General features: G+C 44.1%; 1 protein-coding gene across 1 annotated transcript in view; it reads right to left on the bottom strand.

Moving 5' to 3' along the window:
* LOC309477975 (DNA repair protein RAD50-like) overlaps positions 1–18,255 on the bottom strand; it is a 93,171-nt gene that overhangs the window by 24,667 nt on the left and 50,249 nt on the right. Inside the window, exons 16-21 of the mRNA XM_082141516.1 lie at positions 17,596–17,722; positions 16,131–16,324; positions 13,248–13,358; positions 12,985–13,077; positions 12,774–12,887; positions 2,765–2,892 (exon numbers count right to left, since the gene is read on the bottom strand). Of these exons, the coding sequence (XP_081997642.1) occupies positions 2,765–2,892; positions 12,774–12,887; positions 12,985–13,077; positions 13,248–13,358; positions 16,131–16,324; positions 17,596–17,722 (767 nt within the window). The remainder of the gene's footprint in view (positions 1–2,764; positions 2,893–12,773; positions 12,888–12,984; positions 13,078–13,247; positions 13,359–16,130; positions 16,325–17,595; positions 17,723–18,255) is intronic.

The following is an 18,255-nucleotide window of genomic DNA, read 5'->3' as shown; positions in this document are numbered from 1 at the left end:
TTCTCCTTACGCCAGTGACGCACGGAACACCACAGAAAAACGGTGTTTGGGTGCAGGCGAACGGGTTGTACAACGCGCTCGTTGGCTGCAAAATACACATCTGCAGTCGCCTTTTCAGGGAACTGACAGAGCGAGCATTGACGGCATAATTTTATCTGCCGGTAGACCCGGAATCGAACGCGGGTCTCTCGCGCGCAAAAACCTGAGAGTCTGCCACTGGGCCACAGGGGGAGACACATTGTAACTCAGTTAGCGCGAGTATTATCAGAGAGCGTCAACGTGCTGGCGTTTGTTTGCAGGCATGCGTGTATTACAACAGGCTTGCTCACTGCAATACTGACATTTCCAGTCGCCCGAACTTCAGAGGGGAATGAGAAATGTACGAGAAAATGGAGGTCGGTCCGTCCGCAGCGGGACCAGAAACACTCTCTTTTCTCCTTACGCCAGTGACGCACGGAAACCATAGAAACGGTGTTTGGGTGCAGGCGAGCGGGTTGTACAACACACTCGTTGGCTGCAAAATGCACATCGACAGTCGCCTTTCAGGGAACTGACAGAGCGAAGCATTGGCGGCATAATTTAACTGCCGCTAGACCGGGATTCGAACACCGGTCTCTCGTGCGGAAAACCTAAGATTCCGCCACTGAGCCACAGGGGGGAACACAAAGGCTTTCGGATGCATGAGATTATTAGAGCGTCAACATGTTTTCTTCGGCGTTTGCTTGCAGGTGCGCTTGTATTAAAACAAGCTCGTTTGCTGCAATATTGATATTTCCAGTCGCATGATCAGGGAACTGAGAAATGTATGAGAAATTGAAGGTCAGTCCATCCTCGGAGGGACTAAAAACACTCCTTTCTCCTTTCGCCGGTGAGTGACGCATGAATGGGGCGCAGAGGCAGGGTAGCTTTCTTATAACGTAAAGAAAACTAACCCCGACCGTCCGCTTCCAGCCTCCCTTGTGAGCGGCGCAGTTTGCGCGGCTTGAACAGAGGGAGAGAGAAAGCTAGCCCCGTGACCGCCCGCTCCTGACATCCCCTGTGAGCGGCGCGGTTTGCGCGGCTCGAACAGAGGGAGAACAGGTATCGTCCCCCAAGCAGGCAAGGCAAGCGGGCGAACCGGCAAGCTTTGCGGGTTGGGGGGGCGGAGGAGCAGTCTCGGAGAAGGATGCCAGGTGAGTCCTCAAAGTCACCATAGGCAGTAACTAGCTCGCAGTGAGGGCAGTCGCCGTCAGCGAGCGCGAGAGCTGCGTGATCCTCAGGAAAAGGGGCGTCTTCAAAAAGACGCCCAGCTCTTTTAGTGCAATGAGAGTGTGTGTCGTGGCGGCGAGCACACACACATACATAAACACAGTAGCAGAGAAAGGATATAACGCCAGATAGCGCAGCAGGAAGGCAAGGAAGGCGGCGCGGCCAGCGACTTCAGTGACTCGTCCCGCTGAAGGTGCTCTCTCTCAGACGGCGTGGCTTCTTCTCCAGCTCCAGCGATGCGTGTGCTTCGCTTGAAGGATGAAAAATCAGATAATAGCTGCCTGCGAGCGGTATTTATAGGCCTAGACCACGCCCGTTTCAGCGGGACGTGATGCAGCGGGCGCGAAGCACCCTCATTGGGTCTGGCGTCACGCCAGGCCTCGCTCGATAGGCTGCTGCAGGTGCCGCAGAGCAGCCAATAGGCGCGCGAGCTGCCTCGCCTATGTCTGCATGCTGCCGCAACGCGTTTTGCATTATTACAAAATTAAGGATAATTTTTGGCTTCAATATCTCGCGGAAAAAGGATTTTCCCCTAGCGTAAGATATCTTACGCAGTACGAGATACCTCTCGTAAGAGAACTCCATGTTTTCGGTGCTGATGCGGTGGTGACTCATTCATGTAACATGTAAGGGTGGCGCTGCCAATAAAGCACCTAAAAGCTATCACAAAGAAACGGCAAAAGTAATGATTATGAATATGTCAAATATAGAGACATTTTAATTGTTTACTAATAAACAGGTTTTTTCTGTGTCAGTGTCGGCTGCAAAGATGAAGTTGACGATGCTGACTCGCGATCTTCGCAGTAGTGAACGCGCCAGAGAGAAATGCACATTTCATACAGATTACATAAGCAGAGAACAGTCTGTTTTCTTTCGTTTTGAATTATTCTGTTTAAAAGTAGACATTTCAAGCTTTCTATAGTATGTGAGAGGCAAGTAGGCTACCTTAAACGCTGAGTTTCGGTTAATTTATGAGACGAGCTCCAGTTCACGTGCCGGCGCCTTCGTGTCGTGATTATCTATTTTCTACTATATTTACTTCTTATTTATTGAATCCAGGTAATTGGTTGATGAAACATTGATTAAAATGACAAAACGAAATTAAATTTAAAGACGGGCTTTGTGCTTTCTGTTTGAGGTCTCTGTGAAAGTTTTAAAACAGTCTTTTAGTGCCGCGTTCAGAGCGCTCACGTCTGTAACAGAGAAATGTCCCGTCCGTAACATTGTTTTTTTGTGAAATAAATTTCTAAATAAATGCGACTTATACTCCGGAGCGACTTATAGTCCGGGAAATACGGTAAGCTAAAAATACTGCATAGTTCCCCTTTAAACAAACTAGGTTTCATTAAAGTAGCGAGGAGCAAAATCTATGAGTTGATGATAGAGATTCATTTAGTTATGGTAACCAAAGAACATACTCAGCATATAAAGTCTCTTGAGCTTCAGAAAGTGTCAAACATCATCAGGACTTCCTAACTGGCACTTGGTAGCTGTATAGGTATAAGTTATCTCATACTTGCACAACTGCACGTCTTGCATGTTTCCCTTCTCCTTAAGCAAAGCCTCATGTTTTCTAGACACCCCTTTCAGCTCCTCCACACGCTTCCGTAAGGTCAAGTTATCTTGTAGCCAGCGTTCTTGAACCTGTTAAAAAAAAAAAAAATCATATATCATTAAAAATGGAAATTAATAGCTGTATTGTACAATTAAATTATACGGTAATGCTAAATGCCTATAATTAATGGCTAAAATTTTGAAAAAATCTATTTCATAGAGACATCAAAGAAAACGGCAAAAAGTAGACATTTAGAATAGTCTTCCTGATACTGTTCGTTGCTCAGACTCGCTCTCCCAGTTTAAATCTAGATTAAAGTTGCATCTCTTCAGCCAGGCATTCATATAATATTTTTAATCTTACAGTTCAAACTACAATCCGGCCTCTAGCTCATAAATGCCAGAGGAGAACTGGCCCCCGACTGAGCCTGGGTTCTCCCAAGGTTTTTTTTTTCTCCATTAGGTCACCTGATGGAGTTTTAGGACACCATTAGGTCACTTGATGGAGTTTTTCGGTTCCTTGCCACTGTTGCCTTTGGCTTGCTCAGTTGGGGATATTTTGGGGATATTTAATTTCATTTTATCAATCAATAAATTCCACTTGAAACAAACCTTGTTGTATTATTTTAATTTAATACTGTGAAGCTGCTTTGATACAATCTGTATTGTGAAAAGCGCTATACAAATACACTTGACTTGACTTGACATCAATAGCAGTTTTGGTATCGGTGATATTGGCCTTCTTTCATTAAACAAATATTTAAAATATAGGCTACTGTCTTTATGTTGTTTCTATATTAATTTGGAGAATAAATATGAAATTATTACAAATAAAAAATGGATAAAAAAAAATTTACGTTAGGTACGATTAATCCCAATAATTTTCAGAAAAATGTGCGATTAATTCGTAATTTATTTAATCGATTGAAAGCACTTCTATTTACAGGCACTTTAGTATTTTCACCCCCCAAAAACTTATTTAAGCCAGTTATTTAAATCTTTTGCTGTAGTGTCAGTAGGAAATATCTGTTTACATTTCTAAACATTCCTTTTGCCATTCATTGTAATAATCCAGTGAGATTTTTAAATGCACAAGGAGTCTGACAACAGCCGGTGCTCCACACGGAGATCTGATCTCACCATCATCAAGTCCATCTGTGATTACATGAATGCAACTTTTAATGACTCCTGCAGTCTCAAAATTATTCAACCACCTGAGTAGAATCCCTCACAACAACACAAATCTGCAAAACAAGCACACCTGATGCAACTAATCAAAGGCTTCATTAGTTGCACCAGGTGTGCTTGAGCTAGAACACATGAAATATCTGAACTGGCTGGGTTTGTTGAGTGTCATGTTTGATTACATGTTAGAAATATGGCTAAGTCAAAATAATGGTCCAAAAAGTTAGAGAAGATATCATCACATTCACAAACAAGGAACAGGATACAAAAAGATAGAGAAGGCACTAAATGTTCCTAGAGACACCGCTGGAAGCATAGTTTGCAGGTTCAAAGTTAAAGGAACAGTGCTTACACTACCTAGACAGGGCAGAAAAATGAAGCTATCAACGGCTGCAACTAAATTTCTGAGAAGGCAAGTTTAAGAAAAACCCTTGAGTGACTGCAAAGAGACCTGCAGCAGGACTTGGTGGCAACAGGCACTGAGGTTTCAGCTTGCACAGTAAGGTACGTACTAAACGCATGCTGTTTTCATGCCGTACACCACTTCAAACCCAAAAGCTGGAACTTTTCGGCCCTATGGATCAGCGGTATGTCTGGAGGAACAAGAATGAAGCATTTGCTGAAAAAAAACCCCTCTGCCAACAGTTAAGCATGGTGGGACTCGGTGATGCTCTGGGGCTGCTTTGCATCCTCTGGCACTGAAAACCTGCAGCGTGTGGAAGGCAAGATGGATTCATTAATGTATCAGGAAATCCTAGTGAGGAAGCTGAAGCTTGGTCGTCATTGGACCTTCCAACAGGAAAATGATCCCAAGCATACCTAAAATTCCACTGAGGCTTGGTTGCAGAAGTAGTCCTGGAAGATTCTATGGTGGCCTCACAGTCACCTGACTTCCATAGAAAATATCTGGCGGGATTTGAAAAAGACGGTTGCAGCACGCAAACCCAAGAATATTACTGAAAAATATTCTAATATTCAGAATTAATGAATATTACTGGGGTAATATTGCGCATGAGGAATGGGCTAAGATTCCTCAGAAACACTGCCAGAAGCTGCTGTCTGGTTAAACATCTCGTTTGCAGCAGGTCAAACAGCATAAGGATGTTCTACTAAGTAATACAGATGCTGGCCATTAAAGGGTTGAATAATTTTGAGACTGCAGAAGTCATTAAAAGTTACATTTTCAGTTGAATTTGGGGAAATCACTTGAAACATTTGTTGTGTTGAGCTATTTAAATTACCTTTGTTTGATTTGTCCATTGCAAACAGCTAAAAGTATGTACATTTTGACAATAAACCTGATTTGCAATGGGGGTTTGTAACGACTGAGACAAATCAGACACAAGTATTTGTTATAGTTTAACAAATAATATTTAAAACTCACTCTGAGATCTGTGGTCCCATCCCCCCAACAAGGGCAAGAAGGTCTTAGTTACCATGACCACGATCAGATAAGTTGGTTTTATGGCTGTTAAAAAATGTGGTCACGTGGTCGAGACAGAGACAATGGGGAAGACAGAAACAGACTTTAAAACAGACTTTGCTGCCTTAATCTGATCTATAAATGAACATGCATCCCAGAAAATTGTGTGAATGATTTACTGTCTTGTATAGTGTTTTTAATTCTATTATTTTCTTGATACTGTGTATTTTATGATAGAACCAACTGTCAATGTAACCTCACCTATACCAAGTTTGGTCTCTATAAAATTGGTACTTTGAAGATCGAAATCATTGTGTACATGATATGCCGATAGCTGCGCAACATATTAGTATTACAAGAATCTTTCTTAGTTCCATTTCAAGGGAACTCGCGTTGCGTCGAATTGACGCTATGGGGAACGCTTTGCGTGATGACGTCTTGAAGCACATGTAAAATCAGTCCAATGGTGTGGCGGAACGTCAGAGGCGGGTGACGTCACGTACCAGGAAGCTACAAAAGCTGGCCCGATCGCGTTCCCCAGGGCTCTGGTCCCGCCGCTGCCGAGGCACGGCGGCAATCACAGACCTGGGGTTCGCAAATGGATCTATCAGTGGATGTTGAGACGGGCTCTGCCTTATCTCAGCCTCCTTCTGATAGATCCAGTGCCTCTCACCAGAGTGTGGAAGCACGTGTTGCGGTTTCTTCCCCCCCGAAGAACTGCAATTGTCCAGCTCTGAGGAGTTGGACGTTGTTAGTATTGACACTGAGTCTGAGGATTCGCCACCTCAGTCTCATGCGTTTGAAGAATTGCTTGATGTTATCACTAGAGCTGTCGAGCGATTATCTATTGAGTGGCCAGAAGATAGGCAGGGCGCTCGTTCGAAAAGCAAGCTCGACGAACGTTTCCTGCCATCTCGTGCACAGCCTCAGTGCAGAAGCCTTCCGTTTTTCCCCGATCTCCACACCGAGGTGTCGAGATCGTGGGGGAAACCAGTGTCATATCGAGTGTATACTGCACAAACATCACACTATTCATCCATTCACAATTATAAAGAGCATGGTTATGGGGAGATGCCGAAGGTGGAAGAGACGCTCGCGAGCTATCTCTCTCCAGCAACGGCATCTTCTCTGAAGGCTCCTGCACTTCCATCCAAGCCAGTAAAAGTTACATCTGCCCTGGTTCATAAAGCTTATGCCGCCGCCGGTCAAGCTGCAGCGTGTTTACATACAATGTCCATAATGCAGGCTTACCAGGCTGAGTTATTGGGTGATTATGAGGAGGGCGGGGGTATTAGTGCTGATACGGTGTCTGAACTGCGTAGAGCCACAGATTTGTCTCTCAGGGCCACCAAGGAGACGGCTAAATCCATTGGCCGCTCTATGGCAGCCCTGGTGGCCACTGAGAGGCATCTGTGGCTCAACTTAAGTGATATAAAGGACAAAGAAAAACATGTTATTTTAGATGCACCAGTATCCACGCAAGGGTTATTTGCAGACGCAGTTAATAGTGCTGTAGCGAAGTCTCAAGAAGCTTCAAAACAGGCAGCTGCACTTCAGAAACTTCTCCCCCGCCGTTCTTTCTATGAGGCTGCTGAGCGGGAGCAGCCTCACTCCTCTAAAAAGAGCGCTGAGCACCGCGCCACTCAGAAACAGAGCGTTTCCTCCCGTGCTCCCCCACAAAAATCTCGGGGACACGGAGGGCACTCTCAAACCCAGCAGTCTTCGAGGGGTAAAACGGATCTGCGGACCGTTATTACCGCCAAGAAGGCTGCTGGGAAAAAGTCCTGATGTCTGAGGGCTCAGGACAAATGAGGGTAGTCCCCCCGAAGCAGAGCGGTTAACACCTCTTTTCACGGTGCCCGTCTCTCTTCGGTGCCCTCAGGGGACCGTTCTGCCAACCCTGCCGCTTCCGGTGTTACAGGGCGCAGCGGTCTCCGGCGAGCACATATCTCAAGGTCCACCCGGAAACGTAGTGGCCTCGGGATGCCCGCCCCCTCTGAGGAGGGTGCTAGAGCAGTCTGTTTGGTCGTTCCCTGCCGGTGCGCCGTTACAGGGCGACGAACCGACTACTCAACAGCAACACAATCCAGAAACCAGTCTCGAGAGGCTGGTACCTCTAGTAGAATCTTTGACAGCGTGGAAGCTACTGTCAAATGTTTCTCGTTGGGTCCTGCAGACCGTGGGAAAAGGGTATCAGATACAATTCTAGAAACGCCCAACTCGGTTTATGGGGGTCCTGCCCACAGTGGTGGGCCCCGAGCAGGTTCTGGTTATGGAACAGGAAGTAAACACTCTGTTAGAGAAAGGGGCCATAGAATATGTACCTCCCTCCAACAGGGAAACCGGGTTTTACAGGAGGACGGGGGATTGCGTCCCATTTTAGATCTTCGAGTTCTGAATGAGTCAGTCATGCAGCTCAAGTTCAAAATGTTAACATTGAGACAATCGTGCCACAGATTAGTCTGAGGACTGGTTTGTCACGATAGACCTCAAGGACGCATATTTCCATCCGTCCGTGTCATTGGAAGTTCCTGAGGTTTGCTTTCGGGGGCAAAAGCATACCAATATCGAGTTCTTCCATTCGGCCTGGCTGTATCACCCCGCACTTTCACCAAATGCGTGGATGCAGCTCTGGCGCCTCTGCGCCTCCAGGGTGTTCGCATCATGAACTACATCGACGATTGGTTGATTTTAGCTCAGTCGCATCAGATGGCGGTTCAACATCGAGATGTTGATCTCGCCCATATGAAAGAGTTGGGGTTACGGCTGAACGCCGAGAAGAGTGTGCTTTCTCCATTTCAGAGGACCACTTTTTTAGGCGTGGTTTGGGATTCAGTGTCGATGCAGGCGCGCCTGTCACCGCCACGCATAGATTCCATCCTTGCAGCTGTGAAAAGTGTAAAGCTAGGCCAGCTACTCACTGTCAAACAGTTCCAGAGACTGTTGGGTCTCATGGCAGCAGCTTCCAACGTGATACCTTTTGGACTACTGCACATGAGACCCCTGCAGTGGTGGCTCAGGACCAGAGGGTTTTTCCCCGAGGGGCAACCCATTTCGCACAATCAAGGTCACGCGGCGATGCCTACGTGCCTTGGTTATGTGGAAGAAACCTTGGTTCCTGTCCCAGGGCCCAGTGCTGGGAGCTCCTTGTCGTCGCAAACTGCTAACGACGGATGCTTCCCTCACGGGTTGGGGAGCGATCCTGAGGGTCGCTCATCTCAAGGTCTGTGGGAAGACCATCATCGTTCCTGGCATTCTATAGCCTAGAGATGTTAGCTGTCTTCCGGGCTCTGAGGAGCTTTATCACAGGTCTCAGGGGACACCATGTGTTAGTACATACGGACAACACGTCGGTAGTCGCCTATATCAACCACCAAGGGGGTTTGCGCTCGCGCCCATTATCCGATCTGGCACGCCATATCCTCTTGTGGTCCCAGGGGAAGTTGCTGTCACTCAGGGCAGCCTACCTCCCCGGGGTTCAGAATATAGGAGCAGACACTCTGTCGAGACAGGGGCCGAGGCCCGGGGAATGGAGGCTCCACCCCGAGGTGGTGGAGCTGATATGGAGGGACTTTGGTCTCCCTCACGCATCCAGCTCCTCTGGACTGGATGCTATGGTACAGACGTGGCCGAGGCTACGTCTGTACGCTTTTCCCCCAGTGGCTCTGCTCCCGGGAGTTCTGGAGAGAGTTCGCAGGGACCGGGTTTGCCTGCTTCTTTTAGCCCCGCGCTGGCCGGGCAGAGTATGGTTTCCCGATCTTGTGTCCCTCCTCGACGGGCATCCTCTGGAGCTTCCTGTCAGGAGGGACCTTCTGTCCCAAGCAGGGGGCTCAATATTTCACCCCCGCCAGAACTGTGGAACCTGTGGGCTTGGCCTCTGAGGGGGCCCAGTTCATAGAGTCAGGTCTCTCAACTGAGGTTGCTGAGACCATTCTACAGTCCAGAGCTCCCTCCACGAGGAAACTTTATGCCCGGAAGTGGAGAGTATTCACTTCTTTGTGTAGTGACCGTCGGTTGGATCCAGTCAACTGCCCAATTGGTACAGTTCTGGAGTTCCTGCAGGACCGGTTCACTGCAGGTCTGACCCCGTCCACTTTAAAGGTTTATGTGGCGGCCGTAGGTGCTTACCACAGTCCTTTGGGTGGAATGTCTGTGGGGAAAGACCCTTTGGTATCTCGTTTCCCTCGTGGCACTTGGAGGTCCTCCTCCCTTTCGAAAAGCGGACCAGGAGGCGAATAAATTTGCTTTGCCCTGTACGGGCGTTAGACACATATGTCCACAGAGCTGCCCTGTGGCGTAAAAGAGTGATCAATTGTTTGTTTGCTTTGGGTCCCCTAACAAAGGAGGTCCAGTAAGCAAAGGATGAGCAAGTGGGTGGTTGAGGCTATCTCACTTGCTTATGAGGCGGCTGGGCAGCCTTCTCCTTTGGCTGTCCGGCCGCACTCTACTAGGAGTATGGCGGCCTCTACGGCCCTTATATCAGGAGTATCTTTACAGGACGTTTGTGATGCGGCAGGCTGGTCCTTACCGCACACCTTCGTCAGGTTCTACTCTTTAGACCTAGACTCTACTCCAGGGTCTCAGGTTTTGTCTTCCTAGTGCTGCTCACTTGATTTCACACAGGACAGACATTTGTAGCTATGGTGGCGTTGGTATAGACGTTCCCCATAGCGTCAATTCGACGCAACGCGAGTTCCCTTGAAAGGGAACGCCTCGATTACGACTGTAACCTCGGTTCCCTGAAGAGGGAACGAGCGTTGCGTCACCTTGCCATATCTCCTTCATGCCTGTCAGCACGACTTCAGACTCTACGAAGCTTTCGTTTTCTGTTTCGGGCCGGCTTTTGTAGCTTCCTGGTACGTGACGTCACCCGCCTCTGACGTTCCGCCACACCATTGGACTGATTTTACATGTGCTTCAAGACGTCATCACGCAAAGCGTTCCCCATAGCGTCAATTCGACGCAACGCTCGTTCCCTCTTCAGGGAACCGAGGTTACAGTCGTAACCGAGGCGTTTCTTCATCAGAAACCAATCCAGCTGCACATGCAAATGAGCACGCTTAAAGGGATACTTCACCTCTGGAAAGATGAATGTGTATTTAAAATGGGTCATTTATGTAGAAGAAATGTGAAATTATTTTTGAATTTGGAGCATTCTAGACTGAGAAAAGCCAGAAAATGTATTTTTGGCTTATGTGGATGAAAGACAACAACTCCCAGAATGCACTTGCTTCGCTGCCCTAGGAGGCCACTCCCAAGCCACGCCTACCGGTAAGAGAGTGCAGTTAAACAACAAGGCTAGTCTAATAGTGAAGCTCCGTGAAGAGTCTGCCCGGGATTTCACGATCGCCCAAAATGTCCGGGATTCGGCTTTTGCGTTCTACAGTCGCCATTCATTATGTTTACTGTGGCGAGCAGGACGAGACTGAGGGCCGTGGGAGAACGGCGCAAGGCTGGTGGCGTGATTACCGATGAGCAGGACGCGCTGCAGTCAAAGACTGTGAGTCTGTGAGACGCACCGGTCTCCTATCTCTCACAGAGGAGCGGGATTTTTTTTTAGCAGTTAAAACGCACATCAACCGATCACTTGTTTAGCGTTCATGTAAACACTACATTCAGATAAACCAATCGGAATGAATTCAGTTAGACTGAAACAAAAGGTGTGCATGTAAACCATGGATGGCGACTGCAGAAAGCAAAAGCCGAATCCCGAACATTTTGGACGATCTCGACGGCCGGACATGTCCAGGAAAAAGAGGATGGTAACCCCTACTACTCAGCTTTCTCCTAATACTTAGCTTTCTCCACAGATCAAGAGCCTGCTAGCTTAGCTTCCAAAGAAAGACGGCTGACACTGTGTACATTCTGTGAGTGAGATCCCACCCCCTTTGGGCGGGTTGAAGACATGCGGGACAGCCCCTCCTACTGGCTGTAGTTTGGCCTCTGGCCAAAAAATCCTCCGATGACGCAAAATGACGTTTTTTTGCGTCATCTGAGGATTTTTTCCAGACAAAAAATACATAAATCTCTCATCTCAGGGGGATATGAGGGTGGAAAGCACGGTAATTCGAAAATACTACAGGTTTTCTACTAATACAAAGCTTAATGCTAAATCCTGAAGTATCCCTTTAAAACAAAGATTCATAAATCAACCACAGAGGAATTTTCCCGCTTGGAAATTCCACCCTTCTCATTGGTCAAGCGAACCCAGAGAGGTGGGGCCTTTCTCAGGCTTTATTAGAGACAAATTCACAGTGACCCTCCTCTCTCTTCTCCTGGCTCTCTAGTGCTGCTTCTTTGGGTTGATGTTTGTGGGCAGGCTGTGACCACCGCCTGCTATGCTTTCACTCTCCCAAAGGAATCAGAAAAAAAACCTGCAACTTTACCATCACTGAATGGGCAACGATCAACTCTTGGCCTTCTCGGTACGTTCAGGATGCCGTAATGTCCAGCGTGGTCTCAGCAGGCCCCAGGGCAGCAGGCCTCGACTCACAACCAGCCATGTGCTCATTCAGGAGAGAGAGGACTCTCTCAACCACAACAGAATCAAGGACAACCTCAGGAGTTTGGACAATGTCTTCTTTCAATGCAGAAGAAGTCCATCGCAACTCCCACCATTTGCTCTGCGTGTCCTCTCCGGCCCCTTCACAATCTGCACTCCAACCAGAACAGAGTCGAACTAACCATGCAAGTTCATCATATCTTCTTCATCCAACGGAGAAGAAAACGATTGCAACTTCAATGTTTGACACTCAAAGGAAACATCAACATCCTTTTCCACGATCTTCAAGAAATGTGTCCGCGGCAAATGCCAAGCAAGTATATACATTTAATGAGGTACTCTGAAAATGATAAGCTGATCGTTCTTTTCATAGTTAAATGGATCTTTCCCATAGTTCCATTTCCTGCTTCCGATTCCATTCTGTCACTCACCCTTTTACCCGTGTATGTGTTTAGATTAGTTATGTTTGTGATTTAGTTAATAAAACTTGTGCACAATACATATCTGGTTCTGATTCTCTGCTTGCAACAAAGTTTACTTTACGATTTAGATTTTGACAACAGGCTCTTAGTACTGTACAGTAAGACAGACATTTCCCTTCCCCGGAAATGAATATTTCTTATAATTAATAAACAATTAACACTGAGTGTTCACGGGACAAACAGGTGGGTTGATTGTAATATTAATTTTACAACATTAAGTTAATTATATTAACTGATCCAAATATTCATAATCAATTATAACCAAATATTATTGATTATTAATATTTCATAGAGCTAATTCGTTACAGGTTGAATCATTTATATTACAACTGTATATATAGGCCTATGCAACAACAAAAGCAAAAACGCTTTGCTTGACCTTCTGAGTGTCAATATCTTGTTGGATGTTGCCCATGTCTTTATTGGTCTTCTCTCGCTGTTTTTCAGCCTCCTGTAGTTGTTTGTCCACCTCTTGTAGCTCAGTTTCTTTTTGCTAAATAAGAAAAAGTAAAAAAGTAAAACAAATGGGAAAACATACTTGCATTTATTAGGAAACGAGAGCTAAGAGATGGCACATTATTTTGTTGTACCTCTTTGTAGCTGTCTTTGCCCTCTTCAATGTACTTGGTGATCTCTCTTTCAAGGAGGGTCAAGTTTTTAACTTTTTCCTTGAGTGAATGTATCTAAAAGAAAGCTTTAGTCAACTCTGACAATAAGCAATGACTTTAGTTGCATTAAAGTAAAAATCCACAACCTTTCATGTAATACATTGTGGTGAATAATTTCACAGTAAACATAAATTATAAGTCACATAAAACCTAAAACACAAATGCAAAAACAAATTAACCGACACCTTTTCTTGCCCTTCTTCCCATTTATGCATCCTGCGCTTTGCAATGTCCTGTTTCTCCAGCTGGAGCTTCACCAGAGTTGCAGCTAGAGGAGACATCTGCTCCTTTGCATCCTAATAAACACACATCATGACACACCAGTAAAAATATGATTACATCATCGTTCAAAAGTCTGGGGTCTGTAAGATTTTATGTTTTTGAAAGAATTATCTTATGCTCACCACTGCTGCATTTATTTGATCAAAATACAGTAAAAAAAAAAAAAAAAAAAAAAAAACTGTTGTGAAATATTACAATTTCAAATAACTGTTTTCTATTTTAATATACAGTGGGTACGGAAAGTATTCAGACCCCCTTAAATTTTTCACTCTTTGTTATATTGCAGCCATTTGCTAAAATCATTTAAGTGCATTTTTTTTCCTCATTATTGTACACACAGCACCCCATATTGACAGAAAAACACAGAATTGTTGACATTTTTGCACATTTATTAAAAAAAGAAAAACTGAAATATCACATGGTCCTAAGTATTCAGACCCTTTGCTGTGACACTCATATATTTAACTCAGGTGCTGTCCATTTCTTCTGATCATCCTTGAGATGGTTCTACACCTTCATCTGAGTCCAGCTGTGTTTGATTATACTAATTGGACTTGATTAGGAAAGCCACACACCTGTCTATATAAGACCTTACAGCTCACAGTGCATGTCAGAGCAAATGAGAATCATGAGGTCAAAGGAACTGCCTGAAGAGCTCAGAGACAGAATTGTGGCAAGGCACAGATCTGGCCATGGTTACAAAAAAAATGTCTGCTGCACTTAAGGTTCCTAAGAGCACAGTGGCCTCCATAATCCTTAAATGGAAGACGTTTGGGACGACCAGAACCCTTCCTAAAGCTGGCCATCCGGCCAAACTGAGCTATCGGGGGAGAAGAGCCTTGGTGAGAGAGGTAAAGAAGAACCCAAAGATCACTGTGGCTGAGCTCCAGAGATGCAGTCGGGAGATGGGAGAAAGTTGTAGTAAGTCAACCATCACTGCAGCCATCCACCAGTCGGGGCTTTATGGCAGAGTGGCCCGACAGAAGCCTCTCCTCAGTGCAAGACACATGAAAGCACACCTGAAGGACTCCAAGATGGTGATAAATAAGATTCTCTGGTCTGATGAGACCAAGATAGAACTTTTTGGCCTTAATTCTAAGCGGTATGTGTGGAGAAAACCAGGCACTGCTCATCACCTGTCCAATACAGTCTCAACAGTGAAGCATGGTGGTGGCAGCATCATGCTGTGGGGGTGTTTTTCAGCTGCAGGGACAGACGACTGGTTGCAATCGAGGGAAAGATGAATGCGACCAAGTACAGGGATATCCTGGACGAAAACCTTCTCCAGAGTGCTCTGGACCTCAGACTGGGCCGAAGGTTCACCTTCCAACAAGACAATGACCCTAAGTACACAGCTAAAATAACGAAGGAGTGGCTTCACAACAACTCTGTGACTGTTCTTGAATGGCCCAGCCAGAGCCCTGACTTAAACCCAATTGAGCATCTCTGGAGAGACCTGAAAATGGCTGTACACCAACGTTTACCATCCAACCTGACAGAACTGGAGAGGATCTGCAAGGAGGAATGGCAGAGGATACCCAAATCCAGGTGTGAAAGACTTGTTGCATCTTTCCCAAAAAGACTCATGGCTGTATTAGATCAAAAGGGTGCTTCTACTAAATACTGAGCAAAGGTTCTGAATACTTAGGACCATGTGATATTTCAGTTTTTCTTTTTTAATAAATGTGCAAAAATGTCAACAATTCTGTGTTTTTCTGTCAATATGGAGTGCTGTGTGTACAATAATGAGGGGGGAAAAAAGAACTTAAATGATTTTAGCAAATGGCTGCAATATAACAAAGAGTGAACAATTTAAGGGGGTCTGAATACTTTCCATACCCACTGTATATTTAAAATGTAAGTTACTCCTGAGATGGCAAAGCTGAATTTTCAGCAGCCATTATACTATTATACTAAAATGTATGTTACTGTCATTTTTGAGCAGTTTGATGCAATCTTACTGAATAAATACATAAGTAATCTATAGATGTTCCCTTTTATGGGTTCATATAACGCTGAGTGAGGAGCTGAAGCTATGGGAACAGTAAACCACAGCACTACACTACGAGGTAACTACTGGTTTATCAGTCTGTGATTGCATAAACACAAAACACTGACAGACATGAATAAATAACACCCCGCTCAAGCAAAAAGCAAAAAAAAAAAAAAACCCAACAACAACAAAACTGGGAACCTGGGGTCAGGTTAATATCAAGATTATAAAATCTTATAAAAGTGTCCAGAGGTGAAGATAACCCACACGCCTCATAAGCTTTACAAATAGCATTTCTCATCCAATGCAACATCAGCTTTCATTTTAAAATTCTTGCAGTGCTGACAAGTCATTAAAGGCGGCTTGAGCATGATGATAGCCCAAGCACTTATCATGCGAGTCCTCGCTCGTAATAAAAAAGGACACAGAGCCACATACTTACGAAATGCCATTGTGTTCACCCAGAGGATAATAATCTACTACGTAATGAAGACCACCAAACATGATGAATCCATTCAAATCAGAAGAAACACACTACATGGCTCAGATTTCTGAAGAGCAGAAATCTGAGGAGTGATGCCATGATAACATCCTGGTGACACATGCCTTAGTGACCGGTGCAAGCACAATCAGTCAATGAATTGGTGTGATTCTATACAGGTTTCAGACAATCTTCATACCTGGAGGGTGTTTCGATAATGTCAGCTAATGACGCTGCATCGAGTGAACCTATGAAAGGGAACTTTTCTCATTATGAATGAAAGGCACATTAAAGTGGAGAGGCGCTCCTCACTCGAATGTCTCGTTGGAGCGTCTGGATTTCAGTGGAGAACTCCACACACTGCTCCTCCAACTGTTGACGCTTCTGCATGTGGCTGGAGATCAGGAGCTTTTCTCCACGAATCTCGTTTACGCTGCTTTTCAAGGCCTGGATCTGCTCCTGCTGGTCCTGGATCAGTTTCCTTTTCAGCTCGATCTTACTGCAGGCTAAACACGAAGAGCATCACATGGAGACACAGTGATAAACAGGGTCATATACAGTAGGTGTTAGAACTTATTTTACCAGTATTTGGGTATTTGACATAAAATACTTTGTTAACATTTGCTGTGGTGTGACATGCTACATTTAAAATGAATTCCAATAGCATTTTGCTAATACTTATTTTATATTAACAATGCATGCAGTTTCTTTTATATTACATTACTTTGTTTAGTCAGCCACATATTTAAATTTTTTTTTATTTTTTTTTATTTTATTTTTTTATTATTATTGTAGGTGCATTTAAACCTCTCCTGTAAATTTAAAGATTATCCCTAACTGAGATTTAAATCAGAGTTTAAAGTAATGGAGCAACAAGATTAAAGTTAATCTATCTTAAATGTAAAATAAAACTAGGATCAAAATGATAGTTTAAATGAGAGCATGCTTATTTTTAAACAAATTTAAAAGTTTGGTGCAACAGAATTACTAGATACACTTAAGCGTAATCCCTATTGGTGCAACTCACCCTAAGTAGTGAAAGTGATTAAAAGTATAGAAAAAATACCTTTTCCTATTAGTATCTATCTATCTATCTATCTATCTATCTATCTATCTATCTATCTTGGTTGGTCGTTCTGTCTATCTGTTGATATAGTACTCAGGATATACAATTTCCCTTATAAATTTATATAAATATAAAATAAGAATATCAAAGAACAAATGACACATGTTTAAATTGATGTACATGGCCATTCAAAAGATTGGGGTCAGTAAGATAAAAAAAAAAAAGAGAAATTAATATTTTAATTCAGCAAAAGACTATTTAAACAGATTAAAATTGACAGTAAAGATATTTATTATGTAACAAAGGATTTCAAATGCGGTTTGAAATGCTGTTCTTTTGAACTTTCTATCCATAAAGACTCCTGAAAAAAGTATCATGGTTTCCACAAAAATATTAAGCAGCACAACTGTTTTAAGCAGTACCAAATGAACTGAAGGATCATGTAACACTGAAGACTGGAGTAATGATGCTGAAAATTCAGCCTTGCCATCACTGGAATAAATTACACTACTATTTTTGTATATATTAAAACAGAAAACATCATAAATTGTAATAATTTTCCACATGTTTTTACTGTATTTTTGATCAAATAGATGCAGCCTTGGTGAGCACAAGAGACTTCTTTCAGACCCCAAACTTTTGAACAGGAGTGTACATTCACATGAGATTCACAAAAAGTGTTTTGTATTCTACATAAAGAGCTGAACATACTGGTGTCCAGGCGGTGTTGGGTCTCTTGTTTCTCCTGGCTGACCTGCGTCATGGTTCGGCTGAGGTCAACTCCCTGAAGCTTGGCTGCATGCTGAGCGATCTTTCTCTCCACATCCTTCAGGTCAAGCTACATATGACAGGAAACATTCTGATTACCCACAGTTCAATAAAAATACTGCGTTGTGCTAATACTAACTTGTGCCACATCAATTACTGTTGCGTCCAAGTTTATACTCTATTTCAAGTGAGAATAATATATCGAAAGCCATTTATGAGAACTATTCATTTATAGCACACCTTTAAGCTAAGCTTTTTTTAGAGCTATAGAACACTATAGTCTCTGGACTCTGTCCCGGACACCAAAATTGTAATGATTCATAACAATTTGTTTTTAGATTTCTATGGAGATAAAGGTTAAGATCCTGATTTTTTCAGGAGTAGTACAGCACACCATGAGAGTATATTAGCACAGTTTGTTTGCTTTTGGGATCCAAAGGAGCATTTGGACCTGGAAACTGTAATGTATGAAATCAGACTTAAAGGTGCACTTGTGCAGGATTTTCGGGGAAAAAATTGTGTATAGACTAATACTAAATAATGCCTCTCAATCACGGTTTATGGTCCACTAGAAGTGTGCAGCGGTGTTTGTGTCTACAAATA

Source organism: Leuciscus leuciscus (genome assembly GCF_965113295.1).
Source record: "Leuciscus leuciscus genome assembly, chromosome: 16".
Lineage (NCBI taxonomy): Eukaryota > Metazoa > Chordata > Actinopteri > Cypriniformes > Leuciscidae > Leuciscus > Leuciscus leuciscus.
Note: the sequence above shows the minus strand (reverse complement) of the source record. Positions and strands in the feature narration are given on the sequence as shown.